Source organism: Eubalaena glacialis, chromosome 13 (assembly GCF_028564815.1).
Source record: "Eubalaena glacialis isolate mEubGla1 chromosome 13, mEubGla1.1.hap2.+ XY, whole genome shotgun sequence".
Taxonomy (NCBI): domain Eukaryota; kingdom Metazoa; phylum Chordata; class Mammalia; order Artiodactyla; family Balaenidae; genus Eubalaena; species Eubalaena glacialis.
The window spans coordinates 55,900,648-55,923,217 of NC_083728.1; the positions used below are offsets into that span (position 1 = coordinate 55,900,648).

General features: G+C 62.6%; 2 protein-coding genes across 9 annotated transcripts; both read right to left on the bottom strand.

The window, feature by feature from the left end:
• Nucleotides 1-8,526: 8,526 nt before the first annotated feature.
• MRPL28 (mitochondrial ribosomal protein L28) lies at nucleotides 8,527-11,696 on the bottom strand. Of its 4 annotated transcripts, none has more exons than XM_061208540.1 (6): nucleotides 11,652-11,696; nucleotides 11,006-11,303; nucleotides 10,167-10,319; nucleotides 9,712-9,846; nucleotides 9,530-9,616; nucleotides 8,527-8,922 (listed from the first exon to the last, which is right to left on the bottom strand). In XM_061208540.1, the coding sequence occupies exons 2-6, from the start codon at nucleotides 11,291-11,293 to the stop codon at nucleotides 8,815-8,817; spliced, it is 771 nt and encodes a 256-aa protein (XP_061064523.1). In that variant the 5' UTR covers nucleotides 11,294-11,303; nucleotides 11,652-11,696; the 3' UTR covers nucleotides 8,527-8,814. The 4 variants fall into 4 exon arrangements, with proteins under 4 accessions (XP_061064523.1, XP_061064524.1, XP_061064525.1 ...); XM_061208541.1 differs by having other exon boundaries at nucleotides 11,648-11,670; XM_061208542.1 differs by lacking the exon at nucleotides 11,652-11,696 and adding an exon at nucleotides 11,554-11,635 and having other exon boundaries at nucleotides 8,527-8,901.
• Nucleotides 11,697-13,101: 1,405 nt separating this feature from the next.
• On the bottom strand, nucleotides 13,102-22,334 carry PGAP6 (post-GPI attachment to proteins 6). Of its 5 annotated transcripts, none has more exons than XM_061208379.1 (14): nucleotides 22,080-22,334; nucleotides 19,337-19,360; nucleotides 18,409-18,586; nucleotides 18,121-18,313; nucleotides 17,721-17,848; nucleotides 17,254-17,522; nucleotides 16,851-17,170; nucleotides 16,364-16,451; nucleotides 16,165-16,288; nucleotides 15,613-15,749; nucleotides 15,027-15,205; nucleotides 14,812-14,937; nucleotides 13,864-13,980; nucleotides 13,102-13,515 (listed from the first exon to the last, which is right to left on the bottom strand). In XM_061208379.1, exons 1-14 carry the CDS (start codon nucleotides 22,195-22,197, stop codon nucleotides 13,219-13,221), a joined length of 2,298 nt encoding a protein of 765 aa, XP_061064362.1. In that variant the 5' UTR covers nucleotides 22,198-22,334; the 3' UTR covers nucleotides 13,102-13,218. The 5 variants fall into 5 exon arrangements, with proteins under 5 accessions (XP_061064362.1, XP_061064361.1, XP_061064363.1 ...); XM_061208378.1 differs by having other exon boundaries at nucleotides 14,812-14,958; nucleotides 22,080-22,333; XM_061208380.1 differs by lacking the exon at nucleotides 19,337-19,360 and having other exon boundaries at nucleotides 14,812-14,958; nucleotides 22,080-22,333.
• Nucleotides 22,335-22,570: the final 236 nt, after the last annotated feature.

The following is a 22,570-nucleotide window of genomic DNA, read 5'->3' on the forward strand; positions in this document are numbered from 1 at the left end:
GAGGAGCCCAGAGGAGGGAGCTTGGGGAGGCTCTGAAGAGAGGGAGGCAGGGAGGGCAGCCCTGGGGGCCTGCACTGGAGCAAGGGTGACCTGGCAGAGGGACTGCGTCAGCCACCCAGAGCTGAGAGCAGACACAGAGCCGTGGGAGCCTCACTTGGGAACAGGGAAGTCCATGATGGAGCCCTCTTTTCCTACAGAAGTCCTTTAAAAGGCACCCCTCCCTGGGGGCAGGAGTCTGCCACAGGAGGCTTTGATGTGATAAACTATAGATGACATTTGTTCAGGCTTTCCAGGAATGAAATAAAAAACTTAAGAGCAGAAAATAAATCATTTTCTTCAAATGAGACATAAAAGGAATATTTGAAATTGAGTGAGCTCTGAAGCCTTACAGATGTTTGTCCACTTGGCTGGGGGGGACCACTTACAAGAATTAATCCTTGGGAATCATCCAAGATGCACCAAGGTGCTATGTTGAGGGGCGTCCAGCATGGCGCCATGTGTGGGGGATGAGCCCCACAGACAGGCTACTACATGTCAGATCCGCACCACTCCTGACTCCCAGGAGGGGAGGGCAAGGAGGGGCTGTTCTGAGTCAGGCTTCTGGAGGGAGTCGCAAGCTTCAGGCTGAGTCCCTTCTGGGCTCTGCATTTTCAGCTCTTCTGCCTGGCCCCAGGTGTGCACAGTGGGAGTGCGCAATGGGCAGGCAGGTGAGGACCTGGAGAGGGAGGAGGCCTTGGCTCATCAGTTCTGACGGGTGCAAGTGAACTTCCCTTTTGAGAGATGGCCCCAGCCACAGCGGCCAGCCACCTTGCTGGCCATGAACCTAGACCCCTGGGCTCCATGTTTTGTCCTGAGGAGTGTCCTTTTTCCATCAGTTCTGAGCTCAGCGAGGAAGGCCAGGTGTTCCTCCATCACAAGTTCAACAAAGGATGTGGAGACATCACACCAAGGGCGTGAGAGACACCACCAAGTGTAAAGGCTTGGATCCCACACACACGGTACCCACTTGGGTGGACGCAGAGAATGTGCCTATAAAGGCAGGAACTACCCCAGAGCATTAATACCGGTCGTTGCTGGAGGGCGATTAAGGCGGGCTCCAGTCTCTTCACACATCAGGAAGAAGGTCTACAACAACGCTACTGCTGAGATCTTAGGAAAACTAGGAAGCTCTGCAGCAGGCCATCGTCCCATCAACGGTCAGTATAAATTAATCCATCAGAGTGAGGCCAGCCTCAGGTGAGGATCCTGGGGTATGGGACAGAGCTGACCCATGGGGCAGTGTCAGGCAGGATGTGACTGCTGCGGTCTCCCCGAGTCGGCCTTGGGACCAGCAAGAAGGTGCCACCTTGAGCTTCCTGGGCCGGCCAGCTCCATGGCCACCCTGGGCTGGGGCCTCCCTGGGCCCCGACTCTGCCTCAGGCAGGTCCCCCACCTCTTTCCACCTGTGTCTGGCTCCTCTCACCCTTCCCACCTGGGGGCAGGTGTATCCTCCAGGCTGCCATTTTGCATCCCTCTTGTTGCCTGGAGTTCTCTTGCCAGCCTGCAGCCAAAGCTGCCGCAGACAGATGCCCAGGAGCAACCCCAGTCCCAGTGCCAAGCTAGGGAGGTTGGGGGACAGGAGCAGGGCTTTGCTTCAGACAAACTGGCTCCAAGGTCACCTCAGTGGTGCAAGACACTTTCTGACCCTGCTGCTCTCTGTCATCCAGTCCCGGTGGCCCCTGCTCCTAAGAGGCACCTCATCCTGCCCTGGCCTCTTACAGGCCAGGAGGTTCCACCCACAGAGATGGAGAGCTGAGCACTCTGCCATTGCCGGCGTGGGCAGTATGCTCACAAACGGACGCGGTGGTCACCTGCTTGCTCCCGCTCACTCAGAGCCCGGAGTCCCAGGCCCCGCAAGCTGGTGGCATGCTCGTCTCAGGGTCCCTGTACAGACCACTCACCCAGCAGACCTGACACAGCTCCCCTCATCCCTGCCGGCCCCCAGGAGTCAAGGGCGAAGCCCCAAAGCCAGCACACTCCACACCAGGGTGCCCTCCACACACCCCCAACTCAGGTCTCACCCTGTGTCCTGAGGGGGTCCTGTCAGTCCAGGCCGAGGGGCACAGCAGAGACACCTTTCTGCACTGCTTCTCTGGAGGATTCTGACTGCAAGGGTGTGTCTATTGGGCTCAGGGATAGAGGATGGGCATTGAGGGTTCGATGGCCAAGATGGCTCCCACCAGCCACAGGGGCTTGGGAAAGAGGAGGGGTGAGCAACCCACCCACCCGCAGCCCAGCACCTCCCCGACTTGGGGGCCTCAGTGTCACCCGCCCAGCTCCTGCCTCCCTGGACACTTAAGTGTCTGCCTGTGTCTTGGGCTGGCCAGAGACTCTGGGCACCTCCTCGAGCCAAAGTATCCTCAATAGCAAAGTGAGAGTCCCAACATGATCCTGCTGGCCTCAGAGGTCTGTGTGTGACCCTCCATGAATGGGCCCAGGCCACGGGATGGAGCCCACGCTGGCTGTGGTCTCAGACATGTTGCAAACAGAGGACTGGGCCTCCTGACCTCGCCCACCCCCAGTGCTATTTCCCCAGGAGCACTGGTGTCCACATGGAAGGGCCAGGTTCCTGGGGACCTCGGCCCAACTTCTGGAAGCAGCAGGTAAAGTCCCACCTTCCCAGTCAGCCTCAGGCTACTCCTCTTCTGGTCTTGGGGCCGCCTGCCCTCCTGCTGCACTGACCCTCACGCTGGGCAGACTCCCCCTCTGTCCTCTCTGTCCCTGTCCTGGCTGCCCCATCCCCGAAGGCCTCTCCCAGTGCCGTGAGCGCTCACACCCATCTGAGGGTTATTGTTTCTCCTTCCACCTGACACACCTCATTCCACCCCCAGCCCCCGATCCGGCCAAGTCCCCATAGTCCTGGGGACCAGGGCCACCCCTCGAGCTGATAGCTAGGGGCCTTGGCGACGGGAGGCAGGGAAGTGCTGCCCCAGGTGGGCCAGCTGCCCCCGTCCCCAGCCCACCCCTCCAGGTCTGCCTCCGCCACCCGCCCTCCACTTTGCCATCCCTCGATGTCTCTCTCGGCTGCCTAGGAGCCCTGCGGCTGCCACGGCCCAGTTGTAAGTATGTGATTATGTATGCCGGGTCCCTCTGGCCCCTTTGTTGCTGCAGAATCTGTCATGGCAAACAAAAGTGCACTGGATTAGCCACAGTGGATTAAAAGATTTGCTTCTCAGAGTTTACCTAATAACCTAACAATCGCACTGACGGAGGCTTTGAACCTCCGAGACACACTCGCCAGGCCATCTGGGAGCCCTCAGCCTCTGCGGGCAGCAGGACGGTTGGGGTGATTACAGGCAGCCTCCGCCCATCTTCACATCCGGCTCGGCCATGGCGGGCCTGAGCGCTCGGCTCCTGCCAGGCCCGTCTGGGCCCAACGTGGGGACGAGACCAGACTCCAGGAAAAGAAGATGGAGGCCCAGGTTGGGGGCCAAGGCCCAGGCAGGACCTCCTTCCAGAGGGCCCGCTGCCCAAGGCCAGGTGTGGGTGGTGGGCACCAGCCCTCGCCTGCACGGGCCCACCCCCCCAGGGGCATCCACACGTCACACACAGCAGCAAGGACACTGCAACATGGAGTGCAGCCATGGCCGGCAGGTGACACTCCGGGCTCCACCATGCCATGGCGCACAGCCCCACGGCCAGCGCCCCTCAACGCGCGTTCCTGCACACACGCATGCACACGCGCACACACGCGCACACACACACGAGCGCATCCCTCTTTGATCTCCAAAGGACACTCCATTTACAAGCTCTTAATCGCAGCTGCCTTTTCGGGGCCTGTCCTCTGAAGTCCCGAGTAATGGGATTTGGCGCTTCTGATCCATCTTGGGCTGACCACTCCCTGTTATAGGTGGACATTTTTTCCTTTTTTTCCGCCTTTTTTTTTCTTCTCGAAAAAATGCTTCTGAAACCGCACTGCCTTGACATGCCTGTTGCCTAGCCCTGGGAGCAGTGGCCGGGCAGCTGTTACGCCCAGGGCCTCGGCCAGTTGGGGGTCTTTGATGCCGCCTCTACGTGAAATCTGCCGAGAAAGACCCACGAGAGCGATTTTCGGACCTCGGTGCACTGGGATTCATCCTGCCTTGCGCCGTTTCCTTTGTCTCTCTTCCCATGACCCTTCCTTGGGGTATATGGGGAGAGGGTCCCGGGGTGAAGGTGCAGAGGGTGGGGTGGGCTGAGGGCTGTGGGCTCAGCCACAAGAACAATGGGCAGCAGGGAGCGCGTCCACCTGTCTGCCTGTCTGCCCGTCTGTCTATCCGTGCACCCACCCAGCTTACCTCACCTGCCTGGCTCCGTGTGCCTGCTCCCGCCCCACCGGCCCGCGCTCCGCCATGCTGGGCCTGGCTGTCCGTCCGAGCACTCTGAGCCACTCCAGGAAGCGGGTCCCTGCTCTTGGCCACTGTGTGGCTGCAAGGAAGAAGCGTGACTCTAGGCTGCAGCTCGGGCTCCCACCGCCGATTGGCTGAGGCAGGGACCAGATGACGGCCTCGGAACCCTATGGTAGCCATGGCAACCAGCCCCTTTAGACACCGCCACCCCCGAGCCACTCCTGACTGCGGAGGGAGCAGGCGGCACCGCTGGTGGGCCCACACCAGGGTCCCCTTGGAGGGTCGGGTCAGACGTGGCTGGATGGTTGCTGCTCCTGCACCAGCTGTTGGGTGTTTTTTTGTGTGTGTGTTTCATGCATGTCCAGTGTTAGGGGTCCCTGTCCCTCTCTTGGGACATGTGCTAGGCCACTCCATGCCCTTCCTGATGCTCTGGCAGTGGCAGGAACAGTGTCCTTGCAGCCCCTACTGAGAGGAAGACTTCAGGTCAGGCTTGTCCCAGGAGCTGAAGGCCAGGCCCAGTCTGGTGAGAAAATAATGCGTGAGGGCAGCAGGAGGAGGAGCAGGAGGAACTCCCCACCCCCAGGAGGCAGATCCAAGCTCTCCTCCACCTCAGACCCCAAACGGCCTATGGGCCTCACCTCTGCCTGCCAACCCCTCTGCAGCCCTCTCCTTAGTCCTTTGGACACACAGACACACACAGCCCCAGCATGGCCCTCCTGCCCCACAGACCTTGTGTCTCCACCCAGTAGGACCCTGGGACACTTTCCAACCCTGTGTCTTTGCACCTGCTCTTCCTGTGGCCTGCCCCAGGGTCTGCTGGCCTCAGTGAGGCCTTCCCTGATGTCTCAAGGCCACAGCTATTCAGCAAGGGCACAATGCAGCATCACTCCAAGAACTGGCCATCCTGGGTGTTGCAGGACAGAGAGCAGCCCAGAGCCACCCCCACCCCATCTCCATGACAACCCCTGGCCTTTCAAAAAGTCCCCAGGGTCAGCACCTCCTGGTCAAGGCCCCCACGTAGGGCACCTGAGAGCCCTAGGAGGCCCAGCCCCACCTGCTGAGCAGAAGATGGAGGAACAGCTGCAGGGCTTGGAGAAGCAGGTGTGGGCCTCAAGCCCCCAAGAAGAAGCCAAGGCTGAGGCAGGCCCTTGCCGAGGCCACTGCCAAAGCCAGAGGGACCCAGGAGTAAGGGGGAGCATGGAACAGGAGTCCAGAGTGGTCACACATCTGAGGGAACAGGCACAGGGCAGGCTGGGCTGGGCCCAGAGCCACAGGGCACAGAAGCTGCTCGGCCTGCACCCTGGACTTGTCCTGAACTCTTCACACTGGCCTGGCCACACCCCAAGCTGCCCAGTCATGGGGCTTCCACCCCCAGCCTCGGGGCATCCCCTGCTGTGCTGGATGCCATGCGCAGACAGATCTCATCCAAGGGCAAAGTGGGCTGGGTCACCTGTGGGTGGTAAAGGGGCCAGGGCCTGGAGCCTCATTCTGGGGCTCAGGGTGAGCTGGGGAGGGCTCTGGCATTCTATGGCACAGGGTGCCAATCTGCACAGGGCTGGTGCTGCTGGGCAAGTTCTCCTGACCCAGGGCTCCAGCTAGGGGGCAGCCAGTGGCGGTGGGAGGAGAGGGGCTCAAGGGGGCAGCAATGGATGGTGAAGGTTGAGGAGGGTCCCAGTGCGTGTGGATGGGCCCCACAGCGGCTCCCTTGTGCTCCCAGCACCCTGAAAGGGCCCAGGTTACCCTCTGCACACCTGCCACCCTGCAGACCCTGATGGTGAGGGGTCAGGCACAGAGCCCTGGACTGAGCCCTGCCCCTCTCAGCCTAGGTTGTCCCCTCTCTAGGTAGGGTTGGTCCTTTTGCCTGCCCTGGGACACAGGGACAGTGGAATCAGGCAGTGGACACAACAGGGCCTTGAGACATCGGGGTGTTGATGGCCATGCTACTGTCAGGGCCTCCAGTGCTGGTCCCGAGGGCCCCTCCCCAGTCCATAGCCATAGTGACGCTTCACCCTCCTGTCCGCAGCCCAGCATGGAAGCCGACTGGTTGAGCTCTGTTGTCATAGAAACACACAGGAGGGTTGACCCAGCTGGTGCAGAGACAGGGGCATGGCCTGTTTGCAGCCACGGGTCAGTGCAGGGCAGCTCAGGATTCCACAGGTTCGACCTTGATCAGCACAACCCCCTGCCCTGCACCAACCCAGGGTCCTGATGGGCTGCAGGGCCTCAGCCAGGGCAGAACCGGAGCTCTGACAGAGTAACAAGGAGACTGTGGTTGAGACTGTGCAGAGATGTGGTTGACGGGAGACAAAAATGAAGGCAGCTCAGGGGCCTCCGCCTGACCAGGGCCGGGGGCGGTGTGGGGGGGGGGGAACACGTGGAAGGCAGGGACGTGTAGCTGATGGGCAGCTCAGCTCCTGGATCCGTGCTTGTGGGTGAGTGCAGCCCTTGTGTCCTCTCCCCACTCCCACCTCCCAGAGGAAACCGGAAGGTCTGGGTTATTGTTTTCTTGGGGCTGGGGAGTGAGTCTGTCACTCAGTGAGGGCTTCTGAACCTTTCCTGAGGCAAGGATTTTTGTGAGAATTTGAGGAAACTGATGCTGCACCACCAGAAAAAGGCTCATGTTTTAGTTCTGGGGCCAGGACCACACTGAGACCCCCAAATCAGTCCAGCCTCAGGCTATGCGGGGGGCAAGTGACCTGCTAAGGGCATGCCAAGCTCCTCCCAGGAGCCAGCAGAAGCCAGCCTGGGCCCACCAGTGCTGACAGGGAGGCCAATTCCACCCTCCATCCACCTCTCCCTCCCCCGGACTGCTCACACCTGGCCCAGCCCCCACCCCGCTCAGGCCACAATCCCTATACCAGTGCCAGGTCCCTCAGGTCCCTCGAGGCTCCAGGAATGGCACAGGCACCCCCTCGGCCTGTGGCCTTAGTTGGGGCAGGAAGGAGCAGGCAAGGAAGGGGTACCTGAGTCAATATCAGTGAACTGGGGATGTTCTGGGTGCGCATCGCAGGGGTACCCAGGCAACAGACTTGGGGGGGGCGGGGCGCAGAAAGGGGATCCTGAACGTGGGAGGGAACCAGGAGGTGGAAGCTGGGGAGACTGGCCCACCCAGAGCACCAGCAGTCTGTGTGGTTCAGACAACTGGGCTGGGCGTTGCCAGCCCACAGAGCCGGGCCAGGCGTGAGCTGGGCATCATCAGCTTTTGGTAAAATTCTTAAAAAATTAAAATGGTCACAGAATAGGGATGAGGACACATGGGGTCTCAAGGTGTCCCCGGAGGAGACTGGGACTGGTGACCTCTGGGGCACTCCCCCCAGGGCTCTGACCCCAAGGCAGCCCCCCATCCTGGATGACCTCCTTGAGAGCCAGGGAACCTCCAGGGCCCTCTTGCAGCCATGCTCGCTGGCCAGCTGCACGCTCCCTCTGGCCTCCCGCCCCATAAACACAGCCCAGGTGGCATCACTTCCACGGCTCCCTCAGGGGAGCCTGGTGCCCCTCAGTCAGCTGCCAGGACCAGGTCAGGGGAACCCACCTGTGTCCTCCCAGAGAGACCCAAATGGGTCTCAGTGCTCAGGATTTCCAGGCAGGGTCAGCGAAGAGGGTCATGCCACCCCCAAATCTCAGAGCAGGAAAGGCTTCAGGTGCCTGGTTCAGCCTCCCACTGGGGGCCACATCCCCACCCAAGTTCAGGTCTGGGTCAGCTGAAGAGGGAACATCTGTGTCACAGGCCCCGCAGGCCATGTGGCTTCTGCCTCCTTTTGGACCGTGACAGGGAGGTGCTAACAGAAGCTCCAGACTCAAGGCCATCCCTGCAAGACACTGGCACCAGCAGCACCCTCTGGGGCCCCTGCACCTCCCAGAGCTGGGGGGGGGTGCTCGCCACCCCAAAGGCAGTGCTGGTGCAGACACCATACAGCCACTCCCAGAGCCAGAACATAGCACCAGGCCTCTGCTCTGGAGAACATTCCAGGCAATGTGCAATGAGGAGGAGCGAACACAGTCCTACTCTATCCTAGGATGCCTCCCACAATGCTGGGTTCTCCCAGAGAAGAGAAGAGCACCAAAACCTTGCACACCTAGGGACCACCACCCACCTCAGCTGCGTCCCGGGTCTCTGAGGCACGGGGTGAGCCTGATCCTCCAAGCAAAGCAGCACACACACAGCCCAGCTCAGACTTTACTCACACTGTCCCCCAAGGGTGGTGACCTGCCTTGGCAGGGCCTCCACTGCGGGGAGGGGGGGACAGAGGCAACGAGAGGGCCCCAGGCCTCTGGGGATCCTGGGACAAGAGACCTCCTGGGGCCTCCACAAAGCCCACCCCACCTGGGAGCTGCACGGCCAGCACACACGACCACGGGTGGCCCTCACCACCACCCCAGGCTCTGTCCACGGTGCCAAAGGGGGCGGGGTGCTGAGCCTGGCTGTCAGGCCCAGGTCCCAGCGCGGCTACGTCCTGCTGGCTCTCTTCTGCACCACTGCCGGCTCAGACAGCGCTTGCTGCTGAAGCTGCTCGATCAGCTCCTCCACGTAGACCTTGAACAGAGGAACGGGGTCCTAGAGAGACAAGTCAGGTCACAGTGAGGCGCGCTGGGGAGGGTGGGGATCCAGCTGCTGACCAAACACCGAAAGGAATCGAGCATGAGAGGACCAGGCCCCTCTGGCTTGGCCACGGGGTCAAGCAAGGCTACTTGCCATCCGCTAGCCCCCAGCCCAGAGGACAGTGCTCTGTTCGTGGGAGAGGGGCCGCAGGGGCCTTGGCTGCAGAGACTCCGGGCAGAGAGAAGGGGCAGCAGCTACGATGGGCCCCCTGTCCTGGCAGCTATCACACGCTCCAGACTCCTCTAGGGGACAGACACAAAAGGCCTCAGTGCAGTACTGGGCAGACCCTGGGGAATACTAGGTGGCCACAGAAATCAATGGTGCCAAGCATCCAGTTCTTATCCATCTTCCCATCCACGAAACCAGCCGGGGGGGCAGGAGAGGGTCAGGATCTGGAGGGGAGGGAGTGGGCCACGTGGAGACCACAGCCCACGGCTCCCGCTGGGCAGCAGTGCATCCCCAAGCCCACCCACTGCCCCTGTCAACGCACCCCAGGGGCTGCTGCTTGGCAGCTGTGCCCACTCCTGAGAGGGCAGGGCAGCTGGTGCTCACACACGCTCACCTTCTCTTCTAGGAGCCTCTGCTTCTCCACGGCCTCGTCCAGCGTCAGGCCAACCCACTCGGCCTCTGCCTCCGGGATGACAAACGCCTGGGCAGACAGAGACGGGCCCGCGGGTGAGGTCAGGGGTGGGCAGCCGGCCAGGGGGCCCACGAGGAGCAGTAAGTAAAGGCTGGAGCCCTGACCTTGTACTTGTCGTAGATGGCCGCCCTCCTGTCGGGGTCATCTGGGTGCAGCTGGGGGTCCTGTCGGGCGAGCCGCAGCAGCATCCCTCGCTTCAGGTCCATCCCAAACTTGGAGCACAGGTCCTCCTTCGGGGTCTGGCAGGAGGCTCTGCATGGGGCCAGGTGCTGCGGGCAGGGCCCTGCCCACCCCACCAGCCGGCCCCTCCAGCTTCCTCCCCAGCAGCTGGCAGCCCCCAGGCCAGCCTGGTGGAGCACTTTAGGCCAGGTGGGCAGCCCCAGCACCCAGACCAGAAGTGAGGAAGGTCTAAGAGCAGAGAAGGAGGCAGCTGTGCTCCCTCGGCCACATGGGCAAGATGGCCGTCCACAGTGATGGACTCCCACTGGGGCTGCCCAGAAAGGGACATGGTCCCGTTTATATCTCACAGGAAACCCCAGCGTGGTGCAGATCTGCTTGCCTTGAGAATGTAGAAGTCAAACCCGTAGGCCTCGTCGATGAGGTCCAGGGTGCGCATGGTCACGGTCACGGTGAACCTGGTATCCAGGATCTCACTGTAAAGCTCACGCTGGAACAACTGCGGCTTCCACACCTTTTTCACCCTCTTGGAGAGCTGAGGGGGCAAGAAACTTGGTGAGCGCTGCTGCTTCTCCCCACACATTGGAGTGGGGAGACTGGGCATGTGGAGCTGCATGAACCAGTCCCCACCTGGGGACCCAGGTGCCCACCCAGAGGTCAGCTTCTCCCCAGACCTTGCCCAAGTTGCTGGTGTTTATTCCAGACACACCGCACACACGACCATAACTCCACGGTTCACAGGTCATCACATCCCAAACCAGGGACCAAGGGGCCAAAGGCAAAGGGAGACGCTAGCCTAGGAGGCCTCAAAGACATAAGCTCCCTCCTTCCCCCAGGCTCCCCACCAGAGGCAACACAGCTCAGGGGGCAGACTCAGGAGACCTGCTCCCAGGTGAGCCTCTCGGCCTTCCCAAATGCCAGCCCTGTAGATGTCACGAGAAGTAGGGAAAGTATGGCGGTCAAGCTGACAGGTGACCTTAAACCTCATTCTCCATCTCTTCTCACCACACAGGGCTCCTCATCTATACACTTGATCTGGCTCCCAGAACTGTGACTTTTTACTCCTGAAGACACTCTTCAGATGGAGCTGTGTCTCCACCAGACTGTAAGCTCCCTCTCCCGGAGGGGTGGGGGTCCCTTTCACTGTCCAGGTACCTCCAGAGCCCGGAGCAAGGCAGCGAGGCCCAGGAAGTACCACTCAAGCCCGTCCTGCTCACCCACCTTGTCGTTGTTGACGTATCTGTGACCCTGCACCCAGCCCTCGCCGCCCCAGAGCCCCAGCTGGGACTCCGGGGGATAGTGAACGGGAATAGGCACGTCCTCCACGCGCTCCCGCTGCCCGTTCTTGGGGTTGATCTTGATTTTGACCCCGTGTGGCCTGTAGTGCACGGGAGTGGGCGTCCGCGCCTCCTCCAAGGAACGCAGGTAGTGCTGGGGCAGGCGAGAGTAGATGCCCTCCCGCAGCCGGAGCTGCTTCCACAGGCCGACCGGGACCTTGTGCAGGGGCATCGTGGCGAGCCTGGCAGGAGGCAGGGGCCACCGTCACGCGCGCCCGGCCGGACGCGGGCCCCGACCCCCACCCCCGACTCCAGCCCCCGGCGCGCCGCCTCTACCCCGGCCCCATGGCCCCGCGCGCCCCCGAGCCCAGCCGCGTAACTCCAAGAGGCCCGATCCCCCGACTCCCGCCCCCGGCCCCCAGCCCCATCCCGACCCCCGGCTCCGCCTCCGTCCCCCCCGCGCCCGGCGCCCCGCGCGGCCCCAATCCCTACCCCGTGCCCCCGCGCGGCCCCGACCCCAGCCGCGTGACCCCGGGCGGCCCAACCACCGCAAGACCCCGATTCCAGAGCCGGCCGCACCACCTACCTACCTGAGTCCCGCTCCCCGCCGGAACCGGAAGTCGTGCCGCGGCACCTTGCCTTCCACCCGCCGCTGACTGGCTGCAAAGCCGGTCGGTCTACAGCCCCTCCCCCCTCGTCCCGCCCCCTTCCCCGTCTTTAGGGACCGTGGAAAACTCGCTGCGGAGACGGCGGCAGCTGCAGGCACCGTCGGCAAGTGTGGGCCCATTTCCTGGGAGCAGGGACTTGTCATTCTCGGTCCCACCTCCCCTCCTCCCGGAAGGAGCCCAGAAAACAATGTAAAAACTCTTTTGCCTTGAAACATCATGTAGAATATTAAATTCACCAATCACAGTGCAATCAGAGCTACAGAAAAATACGTCTTAAATGTCTTGAAAAAATCCCTCCCCAAAATACTGTATATAAATGTTTCCACTTTACAAGCCTAGAGAATGCTCCAGTGGCCAAGTGCTGGGTGACTGGGGGTGCGGGAAGCCTCCAAGGAGGCCGCAGCCTGGACAGGACTCAGAAGGGAAGACGCCAGGGCCAAAAGATGGGAGAGTGCGTGCCGCCCACCCTGGGCTCAGCAGCCCTGTCCAGCACCCTCACACAGACAGCAGCCCCTTAGGGAGGGGCAGGGCACTGCTCCTGGGGCAGTCAGCAGCCCTCACCGTGCTTCCACCACAGAGGAAGGAGAAAGGCAGGGCCAGATCTCCAGGAGCCCCCTCCCCAAACGTGTGGTTGGGCCAGTGCAGGCCGGCAGCCACCACCTTCTCTCCTGGGAGTAACTCAAGGAGATGCTCCCTAGACAGGGCCCAGGAACCCAGGGGTCAGTGGGACACAAACATGGGACAAGGTGTGCCCTGCAGGCCCAGCACTCCCAGAGCAGCTTGGCAGCCCCCTCCCCAGGAAGCTCATCTCAGGGGCCTGCAGCTCCAAAACTGAGAGCCAAAGGGAGTAAAGGGGGAGGGCTGGACAGCCAGAAGTCAGCCTCCCCCATGCTACCCATGGCAGCTGGCCCTTATGGACACCCCAGTGCCATCAGCTCCCTGGTAAATGTGGTCACTCCTTCCCATGGCAAATGTATCAGCAGGGGGCATCCCCATGCCCGAGGCAGGCTGGCATTCAGGGGCACAAGGTGCCAATGAGCCAGGGATGGCACAGCTCCCAGCCTATGGGGCAGGGGCCCATGGGAGGTGGGCTCAGGCCTCCTCGGCCCACCTGGGTCTCTCATACCACAGCCTCACAGGGGAATAGGGCAATGGGGGACTCTTACACCACATCTCCCTCCAACCATCCCCAGGCCAGAAGAACTCAGAGCCTGACCCCACATGGTACCTGTGGTCTCCAGGCAGCCAGGCCCAGGCCCCAGGGGCCACTGCAGATACCAGCTGGGACCTGCAGAGGGACCGAGTCAGCTGGCAGCCAGTGGGCACAAGGGAGTTGGGGGTGTGGTCCTCTCCTCGGGAGGTGAAAGCAAAAGAGTGCTCAGGGCAATTTTATTCAGTTGGAAATGGATCTGGACAGGGTCCCTCTCCCTTGGTCCTGCCCCTGGCTGGAGAGATCATCAAAGCTGCAGGTGTCCCCAAGCTGGCTGTGTCATGTCACTGTGTACAGCTCGTCCCGGTGGTTCTTGCAGATCTCATAGTGGCAGGTGAGCTTCTGGGAGCAGGCCCAAGGCTTGGTGTGCTGTTCACGTGGTGGCAGCAAGAAGGCTGCGCTCCCTGCCAGCAGCATGTGCCAGATGCTGTGGGTGTAGTAATAGTTGTCGCTGGTCATCATGGAAGTGTAGATGGTGATGGCCACAGCGGCCATGGAGATGCCGGGCAGGAGGTAGAAGACCCAGCGCTGCCAGGATGGGGGGTAGCAGTGGCGCCGGCGCCCGCAGCGGTACACCTGGAGAAAACCACCGCACGAGTGTTGGCACAGGGGCTGCAGCCACAGCTCCCAGGGGCCTGCCCAGGTCTGGGAGTGTGGGCTGCTTGGAGGGGTTCAAGGACACAAAGATCTATGGGTTCCTCAGGCCCAGGCCCTGGGCATGAAGCCACACTGAGCCCCTGTGGGTGCCACTGGCAGCCCTTGGCAGATCTGGAGGACTCAGACCCAGGACTGAGAACATGGCCAAAATGAGGGACCATGCTCTCTCCTCCCAGAGCGAGCGTGTATGGAGAGCCCATGCTCTTTTACCCCAATTACCAGGAGAGGGAGCCTGGGCAGGACACCAGGCCTGCCCTAGTTCCTTACCCACATGGTGACCATGACCACAATGGCAAAGAGGCAAGGCCCCATTGTGTTCCAGGCGGCCCTGCGGTCCAGCTGCAAGGACATGGCGAAGACCAGAGCGCCCAGGAGAAACAGAACCTGGGCAAAACACAGGGACGATGGCAGGATCACAGGAGCCCTAGGCCTGGTTCGTTTTTGATGGCACAAGGTCCAGCAGGAGCAGGTGGTTTGGGCCTGCTGGTCATCCCACTGTCCCTACTGCCCCCCAGCACTTCTGCCAGTCCCCTTGGAGCAACTGGCACACCCTGCCCTGCTCTGCTGGCTGGGAGGGAGGTGCCCCTCCTCCAGCTCCTGCATTGCTGGGATCCATCAGTCCCAAGGGTCCATCCACAGGTGGGTTTCTAATGTGTTTTGTTTTGTTTTGGCCGCGCTGCACAGCTTGCGGGATCTTAGTTCCCTGACCGGGGATTGAACCCACGCCGCCCTCAGCAGTGAAAGCACGGAGTCTTAACCACTGGACTGCCAGGGAATTCCCCACAGGTGAATTTCTGGGGCACAAACTTGGGCAGGCAGGGCACCAGGGCACGCATCTCCATCAGCCAAGCCCGGCTGCAGCAGAAAAGTCCCCAAAGTGTCCTCAGCACCAGGGACTCCAGGAGCACAGCTGGGCGCTTCTCATGGAGGTCTGGTCCAGGGTTGGGGCTCCAGGCCTCCTCTCTGAATGGGGCCCTGGGAGAGAGACAGGCCTCGCCCAACCCTGCCCACCACCTTCCTTTCCTGGCATCCTCCGAGCAGCTGACACAGTCCCTTCACAACTGGAGGCAGCCTCTTCTAGCAGGCGACTGGTCAGTACAAGAGGTTTCGAAGGGCAGCGGCCAAACCCCCTTTCTGGTGTCTCCCTCGACACGCTGTGCACAAGGGCCTCCGCCCCCCCAGAGCCCAGACCCCGGGTATCAGGAAATCGCTCACGTATTTCAGGGCGGCCTTCAGCCGGGCCATGCAAAGGACGGTGACCCAGATGGACACTCCGGAGCCCAGGAAGTCACAGTACTGCAGTGTGTCATAGTTGAGGATGCACAGCACCGCTTCACCCGGCTGGTCGCAGGCATGGTAGAACTGTGGGGCCGGGCGGTGAGCGGCAGCCCAGGTCCCCCTACCACCCCCAGGGGAGCAAGCAGGCCTACCGTGGAGAAGAACATGGTGTAGGCATAGACGGAGGCCTCCACCAGGAGGGAGCGGTGCACGGAGATGGCAATGGGGGCCAGGAACACGAGGTTGCTCAGGGTAAGCAAGAGGGCGGCAGCCTTCTGCTGGGCCGCCGTCTGGGCTGTGCTGTTGTCTGTGCAGCTCCACCCACGCCAGCCTGTGGGCCAAGGCAACGCAGAGGGGGCTGAAGCCGGGCAAGTGGGGCAGGCTCGGCAGGGGGCGCTTTGGAACCTCAGGGCCCGCCCCTTACCCAGGGCCCCGCAGAGAAGCCCCTTCCTCACCCCTGAGCAGGCCGGGAGAGGTGTGGGTAGGTGTGGGGCACATGTGGGTAGGTGGATGCTAGTGTGGGTAGGTGTGGGCAGGTGTGGGCAGGGGAGGCCAAGATCAGAAGGCAGTACCATCTCTGGGGGTACCTCTCTGTGCCGGCACGGGGGCACGGTAGGGGTGGGAAGGGGGCATCTGTCCTTGCTCTTCGGGGGCAGAGCTGGGATGGGCTCCCAGAGGAAGGCACAGGGCTGGGAGGCCAAGGGCACGAGTCGGGGAGACATCAGGACCGTCCCTCACCTGCCTTGCAGCTGCAGCCCGCATACAGGTAGCCATGTCTGCGCAGCAGGAGGCACTGGCCGTAGGGTCCACAGTCGTTCAAGCAGGGCACCAAGTACAAGGTGGTCTCCACGAGGACCGAGGCCTGCTCACACTCCCTGCGAGGAAGGGGCCATAGGAAGGCTGGCTGCTGAGGTCTGCCGGTCAGTCCCCCACCAGTGCTCCCAGCAGGGTCTTGGACACATGAACCCAGAGTTGAGGCCCCTGAGCTCCGAGCCCTGGAGGACAGCAGCCACGAGCTCTGCGAGGCCAAGATGCCCCTCTTCCTCCCGCTGCCCGAGTACCAGCCTGTCGGGCTGTGTCCTGGACCAGTCCCCCTGCTTGTGTCCGGACTCTCAGAGCTGCCACGGGAGGAGTGGCCAGGTGGAGGTGGGGAACCCTTTAGAACTCCCAGAAGGCAACTGACCCTGCACAGCTTGCAGGAAGTCGGGTCAGCCCCAAACTGGGATGCGGGCAGCCCTGTCCATGGTCCCGAGCACAACCATTTGGCCAGCTGCCCTCAAGTTTACTTACTCAGGTCTCTCGGGGCACATGAGCTGCAGGGAGAGGTACCAGTTGTCTGTCTCCGGGTAGGGGATGATGAGGTTGGCCGTGGGAGAAGAGGCACTCAGAGACAGGGGGTGGCCCTGGAAGAAGGCTGCAGGGGAGGAGGAAGACCTGGTCATAGGGAGCCAGAGGGCCTGCTGGTCCCTGGGCCGGATGCCACCTATACCTGTGGTGCAGCTGAGCGAAGCGTTGAAGCTGAGCAAGGGTGAGGCAGCAGTCACACAGGCTACCACTGAGGTGTTGGCAATCGTGGTCTAGAAAGGAGGCCGTTCAGGGTCAGTCCCCGGCCTCCACCTCAGGTTCACCCCTGGTGCTGGGTGCTGTTCTCTGTGGCCCCCGCTGGCTCAGGGCCCACCAGGACCCTTCCCCTCCAGGCCTGGGGCACCCAGCTTCTGACCCTACCTGCAGCCCTGGGCCTGCCAACGGGGACCTGCTGCCCCGCAGAACAGGCCTTCTGTTTCTCAGATGATGCCTGTTCTGGCCCAATGCCTGCCGGGCTCACTTTGTTGCCCGAAAGGCCATCCCAATCCCATCTCCGTGCCAAAGTTGGCACAGGGAGGCCTGAGCAGCATCACTCCGCCCAGGCAGGTCTGAGCCCTGGACCCTGGGCCCTGATCCGAGCCGGGCCTCTAGGGGCTCTTGGACCAAGGTACCTTGTTGACCCGCACGGAGATGGTGAGGGAGCCCCCGCTGTCCATGCCCGTGTTGAGGTTCAGTCGCATCACCGAGGGCATGTCCGACTGCACGAGCACCGAGACCCTGTCCAGGGGCTGGAAGCGCACGGATACCACGTCCATGTCTTCCCGCAGGACGGGGAAGCTCCTGAGGCAGAAGGGGCCGCCGCCCACCCTGCCCCTCCGGTCCAGGTCCTGGTAGCTGGGGGTCGGGGGCAGCAGACCGGTGGAGGCGTTGCTGCTCTGGTTTGGGCTGCTCTGCAGAAGGTGCTGGAAGTTCACACTCCACGGCCTGCAGGCTGTCAGGACCACAAGGAGCTCAGCTGGAGGAAGGCCTGAGGGCGGAAGGCAGGGGGCAGAGCCATCTCCCCGCTCAGCCCACCTGTGAGGGCAGCCACAACACTGAAAGCCACGGACACATGGGGCCCGGAGAGGCTCTTGGCCGTCACTTGCAGCCACCGGTCCCAGGGTGGTGAGGGCAGCAGCAGGCGGCAGGCCTGGGTGGGGCCGCTGCAAGTGAGCACCTTCTGGAAGTTTCCAGGCAGGGTGGCCGAGCCCACGGTGAGGCGCACAGGGCAGCCCAGGCTCCCGTTGGATGCACAGCCCTGCAGCTCCAGCCGCAGCTCTTGGGTGTACTCGGGGACGAAGACTCTGCAGCCAAGGGGATACGGCCTCACTTGGGCTCTGCTGCTTCAACCAACCTCCCCGTATACTTCACCCTCAGAGTGGTAGCCAAAGGGGGCGAGACACCTGGCCCCCACTTCTTAGCACGACCCAGAGACACAGACCCACCACTTTCACCCACAGTGAGGACAGCAGTACCACCCACTCCACCAAACCTCCACTCACTTGAGGTAGCTGGGGTGGGAGAGGAGGGTCTGTGGAAGGGGCACGTCAGGCTCCAGGATGGAGACCTCGACCACTCGCACAACCAGCATGTCAGGCTGGAAGATGCAGGCACAGGTGGGAACAAAGCCCTAAGGAGAGAGCAGGCACAGGGGAGAAGAGGAAGCAGGAGGGGGCAGCAGGGCTGGACCAGAGAGCCCTAGGGTTGGGGGAGGCGGGGCTGGACCAGAGAGCCTGCGGGGGGAGGGTGTCAGGGCTGGACCATAGAGCCCTAGGGTGGAGTGGCAGGGCTGGGCAGCAGAGCCCTGAGCAAAGTCTGCCCTGGGGAGATGAAAAATAGGGACTGGCCATTCATGCACTGTGGGGTCCTGCCCACCCCCGTCCCTGGAGGGAGCCCCCTTACCTTCACCTCAATCTTATGGGATGAGGGGGGCAGGTGGGCAGCCACAAACCAGTCCCCGGGTGCTGGGTGGGAGATGTTGACGGAGGCGTTGCTGTGCAGCATCTTGAGGAGGAAGGAGGGCTGAACGGAGGTGTTGTCAGGGAAGCTGGTGCCCAGTGGGTTGATGACGGGAGGGGCACCGTAGCGGAAGTACCTGGAGGCAGGGAGAGCAGGGCAGGCTCAGGTGTCGGCCCAGGCGGCTCAGGCGGGGTGGGGGGGGGGGGGCGGGGGCGGGGGGCCGGCACCTACACGGTGATCTCCATGTTAGTGCAGGTGGGGCCACTGCCCCTGGACACCTGCAGCAGCCAGCGCAGCAGCACTGTGTCTGGGGGCACCCGGAAGTGGAAGAGCCTGGCGCTGCCATACCAGCTGTAGAAAGCCAGCTTCTGCGGGGCCTGCGAAAACTGCTCCGACACCAGCCTGGCATCTGCGGAGAAGGCGCTGTCAGCCAGGCCAGGGTGCCCAGGATCCCCCTCCCCTGGGGAGAAGATGGAGGCCCTCATGCCTGGCCTGGGCCGGAGAGAAGGGGCGAGGGAAGCCATGGAGCCCCTGGGATGCCTGGCATGCCCACTCTGACCTCGGAAAGGTCACTGCTCCCCCCCCCCAGCCCTTGGCAAGGGCCCAGGGCTCAGAAGTTTTCACTCAGGCATCACGTTCCCACTCACGTCCACACATCCATCTTTCTAAACCCCTCCAGCCCTGCCAACGATCTCTAGCTCACAGGCTCAGTCCCCCACAGCCATTCCTCTGCCAACTTTCCCCAGATCTCCACATCCCACCCACCAGCCACCCCTTATCAACGAGTCCCACAGCCACCCAACACTGATCACCCCAACGGTCTCAGACCTTAGAAGCAGGAAGAGCCCCACTCAGAAGGCAGCTCCTCTCCACACTGGTCACAGCCCCCCCTCCCCTCCCTCCACTGCAGCCCTGGCACATCCAGGGCTGAGGGATGGAGTCTGAAGGGCACAGGAAGTGGTCAGGGCAGGAGCCCCCACAACTGCCCTGGGCACTAGACGCCAGGACACTCTCCCCCACCTCCTCTGAGCCTCCCCAGCTCCAGCATCCTTGATCCTGGTTCCACTGGACAGGCCAGGGAGTCCAGGTCTGGAGGCTGGCCACCTGCTCAGGCCATGATTTGGGATACAGTTGCACCAGAGCCGTCATCCCTCCTCACCCAGACAGGAGGCAGGCAGAGACCCTGTGGGGAGGGGACCTCGGCTGGAACGGCTACCCCCCAGCTCCAGTGGGCACAAGCCCCTGCAGAGTAGCCCCAGCCCAGGGCTCCCCTGCGCTCCACCTCCATGGCTCCCCAGCTGCCCTCCCCCACACACTCCAAAAAGTTTGCACTTGCAGCCCCCTTTTGTCATGCCAGCCTTTCCCAGACCAGCTCTGAAGGTCTGCTGGGACTGGGCACAGAGGCCTGCGGCCCCACCCAGGATTAGGGCCCTCCTGGGAGTGTCCATTAACCGCTGGAGCATGTGTCTGGGGCCCATGGTGTAACCACCTGCCCAATGAGTGGGTGAGGGTGCCCACTCAGATCCTCCCTCTAAGGCCTCCCACAGAACAGGCATGCTCTGGTGCTGTGTCCCAGGGGTGGCTGACAAGGCACCTGGGCTGCATGGTAGGAAGCGTGGCCCCAGCGCCAGCTCAGGCCTTGTTCTTGTGTGACCTTGACCATCCCTTCCCCTCTCTGGGTCCTAGCTTCCTCTGAGTTGGCTGAGTCGGACAGCACCTCCCTTTGGCTGCCCCTCCCTCCATGGTTAATGGATGTTAAAGTGCTTTAAGAAGAAATGCATTGTGGACACAGCAGGGTGTGGTCTCCCTCTCCTCTGAGCTGGGTACCTCCCCCTGCCCCACTGGGAAACTGGCAACTCACACCACCCCAGCAGCAAGCCCGGGCCCTTCCAGGTGGGCCAGGTGAGCAGGTAAGGGAACCAGGTGAGCAGCTGGCTTTCCTGCCAGCCTCCTGACCCTGCCATAGAAACACCCTGAGAAAAGACAGCAGCCCACTTGCAAAGCCAGTCTGAGCTCGGAGGAGCCCGGTATTGGGGGCTGGGCAGGGGTAGGCATCACATAGGACACACTCCAGGCTTTCCAGGTGTCTACTGGCCACCAAGTCCCAACTGCCAACTGTGGCCTGAGTGCCAGGAGACTAGCAGCTACTGAGCTAATACAAACTTTCTCCTGAGGCTGCTGCAGCCCTCCCCCACCCCACCCCACCCCACCCCAGGACCACAGGGCCTTAGAGAAACAGTCAGCCAGCCCACCGGGCACCCAGCTTCTAGATGGGGCCGGGCAGGGGAGGTCCCGCTGCAGTGTGCAGCCCCCTGACCAGAGAGTGGCCAGGTCCTCTGGCCCCTGCCAGCGCTGGACACCTGCAACCCAGCTGGTGGCTGTGAAGTTTCACCAGGTGCATGAGAGATAAGAGAGGTCACCCTAAGACCTAGGGGTCCCCACTCCCAGGCCACACAGCCCCTCCAGCACCCCATCCCCAGCTCTGCAGCTCTCCATCTGAGCCAGATGTGGAAGACACATTTCTGATATCAGGGAGCACCAGCCACATGCACACCTGCTCTGCCCACAACCCCCTCCAAGGACACAGGGCTGGGGGTAGGAGAAAGAAAGTCCCTGAGCCTGTCCTGGGAACCCTAGTAAGGGCACCCTGTCCCACATCCTCCAAACCAGGACAGGCACACAGTGCGGAGACCCTGCCCACCCAGAGACCCCAGAAGCCAGAATCACACAGAAACCAGGATCACTTTAGCAGGCCTGGGAGGTGAGCGGCTGCCCCAGACTTTCCATCTCCATAAACTCTTCACCAGTGACCCCTCACTTAGCCCTGATCCCAGAAAAGGAGGAAAGGAGAAAGTAAGGATGACTTTCTCATCGGTACCCGATGGAGCAATTTCATCAGGGGCCCATCTCGGGGAAACTGCCTTTCATTTCAAGCTGTGCCAAGCTCAGAAACCAGAGGCACAACCCTCAAAGAAACAGGAGCTTGGAGAAGCAAGAGTTCAGAGAAGGGGGGATGGGCTGGGAGCCAGCCCCAGGCTGTGCTGGGTAAGCTGCCTACTGCCTGGTGGGGCATCTGGGCCCTCCCAGCCCCACCAGCCTGGCCACCAGAGAGCCCAAGGCCTCAGGAATCAGGCAGTTTACGCAGCATCCTCAGGTGTCCTGCAGAACCCCAAGGACAGCACCTTCTGGTCTAGCCACCTCCTTGGGCCTTCATCAAAGGGAGTGGAAGTTCCCAGACAACACAGAGGTGCCCATTTCTCAGAACCACTCTGGCCTGCTAGGGTTCTGAGGACGACTGGGAGTCTAGCCTCCAACAAGCAAGGCCAGCTGTTGAAAGTGACCGCAGTAGGGTGGTGGTCACCTTGGGAGGGGTGGAGGCATTACACCCACCCCGGCTGCTACTTTAGGATCTAAGCAACTTTTTCCCAACTCTGGCCCTCTCCCAGACCAGATGGGGACCCGGGAATCCCACGGCCCAACGTTTCTTCCCAGGGGCTCACAGCTCCCCCCCGCAGCTCTTGGAGTCCCAGAAGAGTCCCCCTGGGCCACTTCACCCCCACGTCCTGGTGTGCGAGGCTCGTGCCCGACCAGAACCCGTTGGGAGGAGGAGGAGCAGGAAGGAAGGGAGGACTCGCTCCAAGGGGACCATCTGGCCGAACCCGGCCCCGGGGACAGAGGAGGGGGCGCGGCTGTCCCTTCTACCGCCCGCTCTCACACTCGGTGCCCCGGAAGGGGCCGCCCTGCGCCCCCAACCCAGGGTGGGGACCTGGGCCCTACGTCCGCGCCAGGTGAGCGCACAGGTGCCCCCAGATGACTCACAATCCCGGCCGCTCCCCCCGCTGCTCCCTCCGCCCACCAGCCCAAGCCCCCGGGATGGCGCCCGCGGGTCCGCGCTCGCTCACCGCTCTTTTTGCCGTCGCCGGCGGCGGCAGGCGGGGACCGAGCGAGCAGCAGCAGCAGCAGCAGCGGCACCGCCACCGCCACCGCCGCGCCCCCGGTCCCGGTCCCAGCCTGGCGCATGGCTCCGCGCTCGGCCCGGCGCTACCCGACCCGCGTACCCGGCCGCCCACCCCCGCCGCCGCTCGGGCAGCCACGGCCGCCACTGCGGCCCCAGCCGCCGCCTCTGCCCTGGGTTCCCATCGTCCGGGCCGGTCCCAGCCGCCGGCGCCCCGGGCACTTCCGCCTGAGAGGCCCCGCCCCGCCGGGAGCTGGGCCGGAGAGGGGGGCCGGGCGCACGGCGCTGAGCTGGGCTCGGGGGGCGCGCGGGGAAGGCGATCTGAAGGAGGATGCGGGGCGGGGGGCGACGCGGGGCGGGGGGCGATGCGGGGACCAAGAGGGCGCGCAGGGAAAATGGGTCGGAGGGAGGTCCGGACTGGTGGGGAACTCGGGCCCG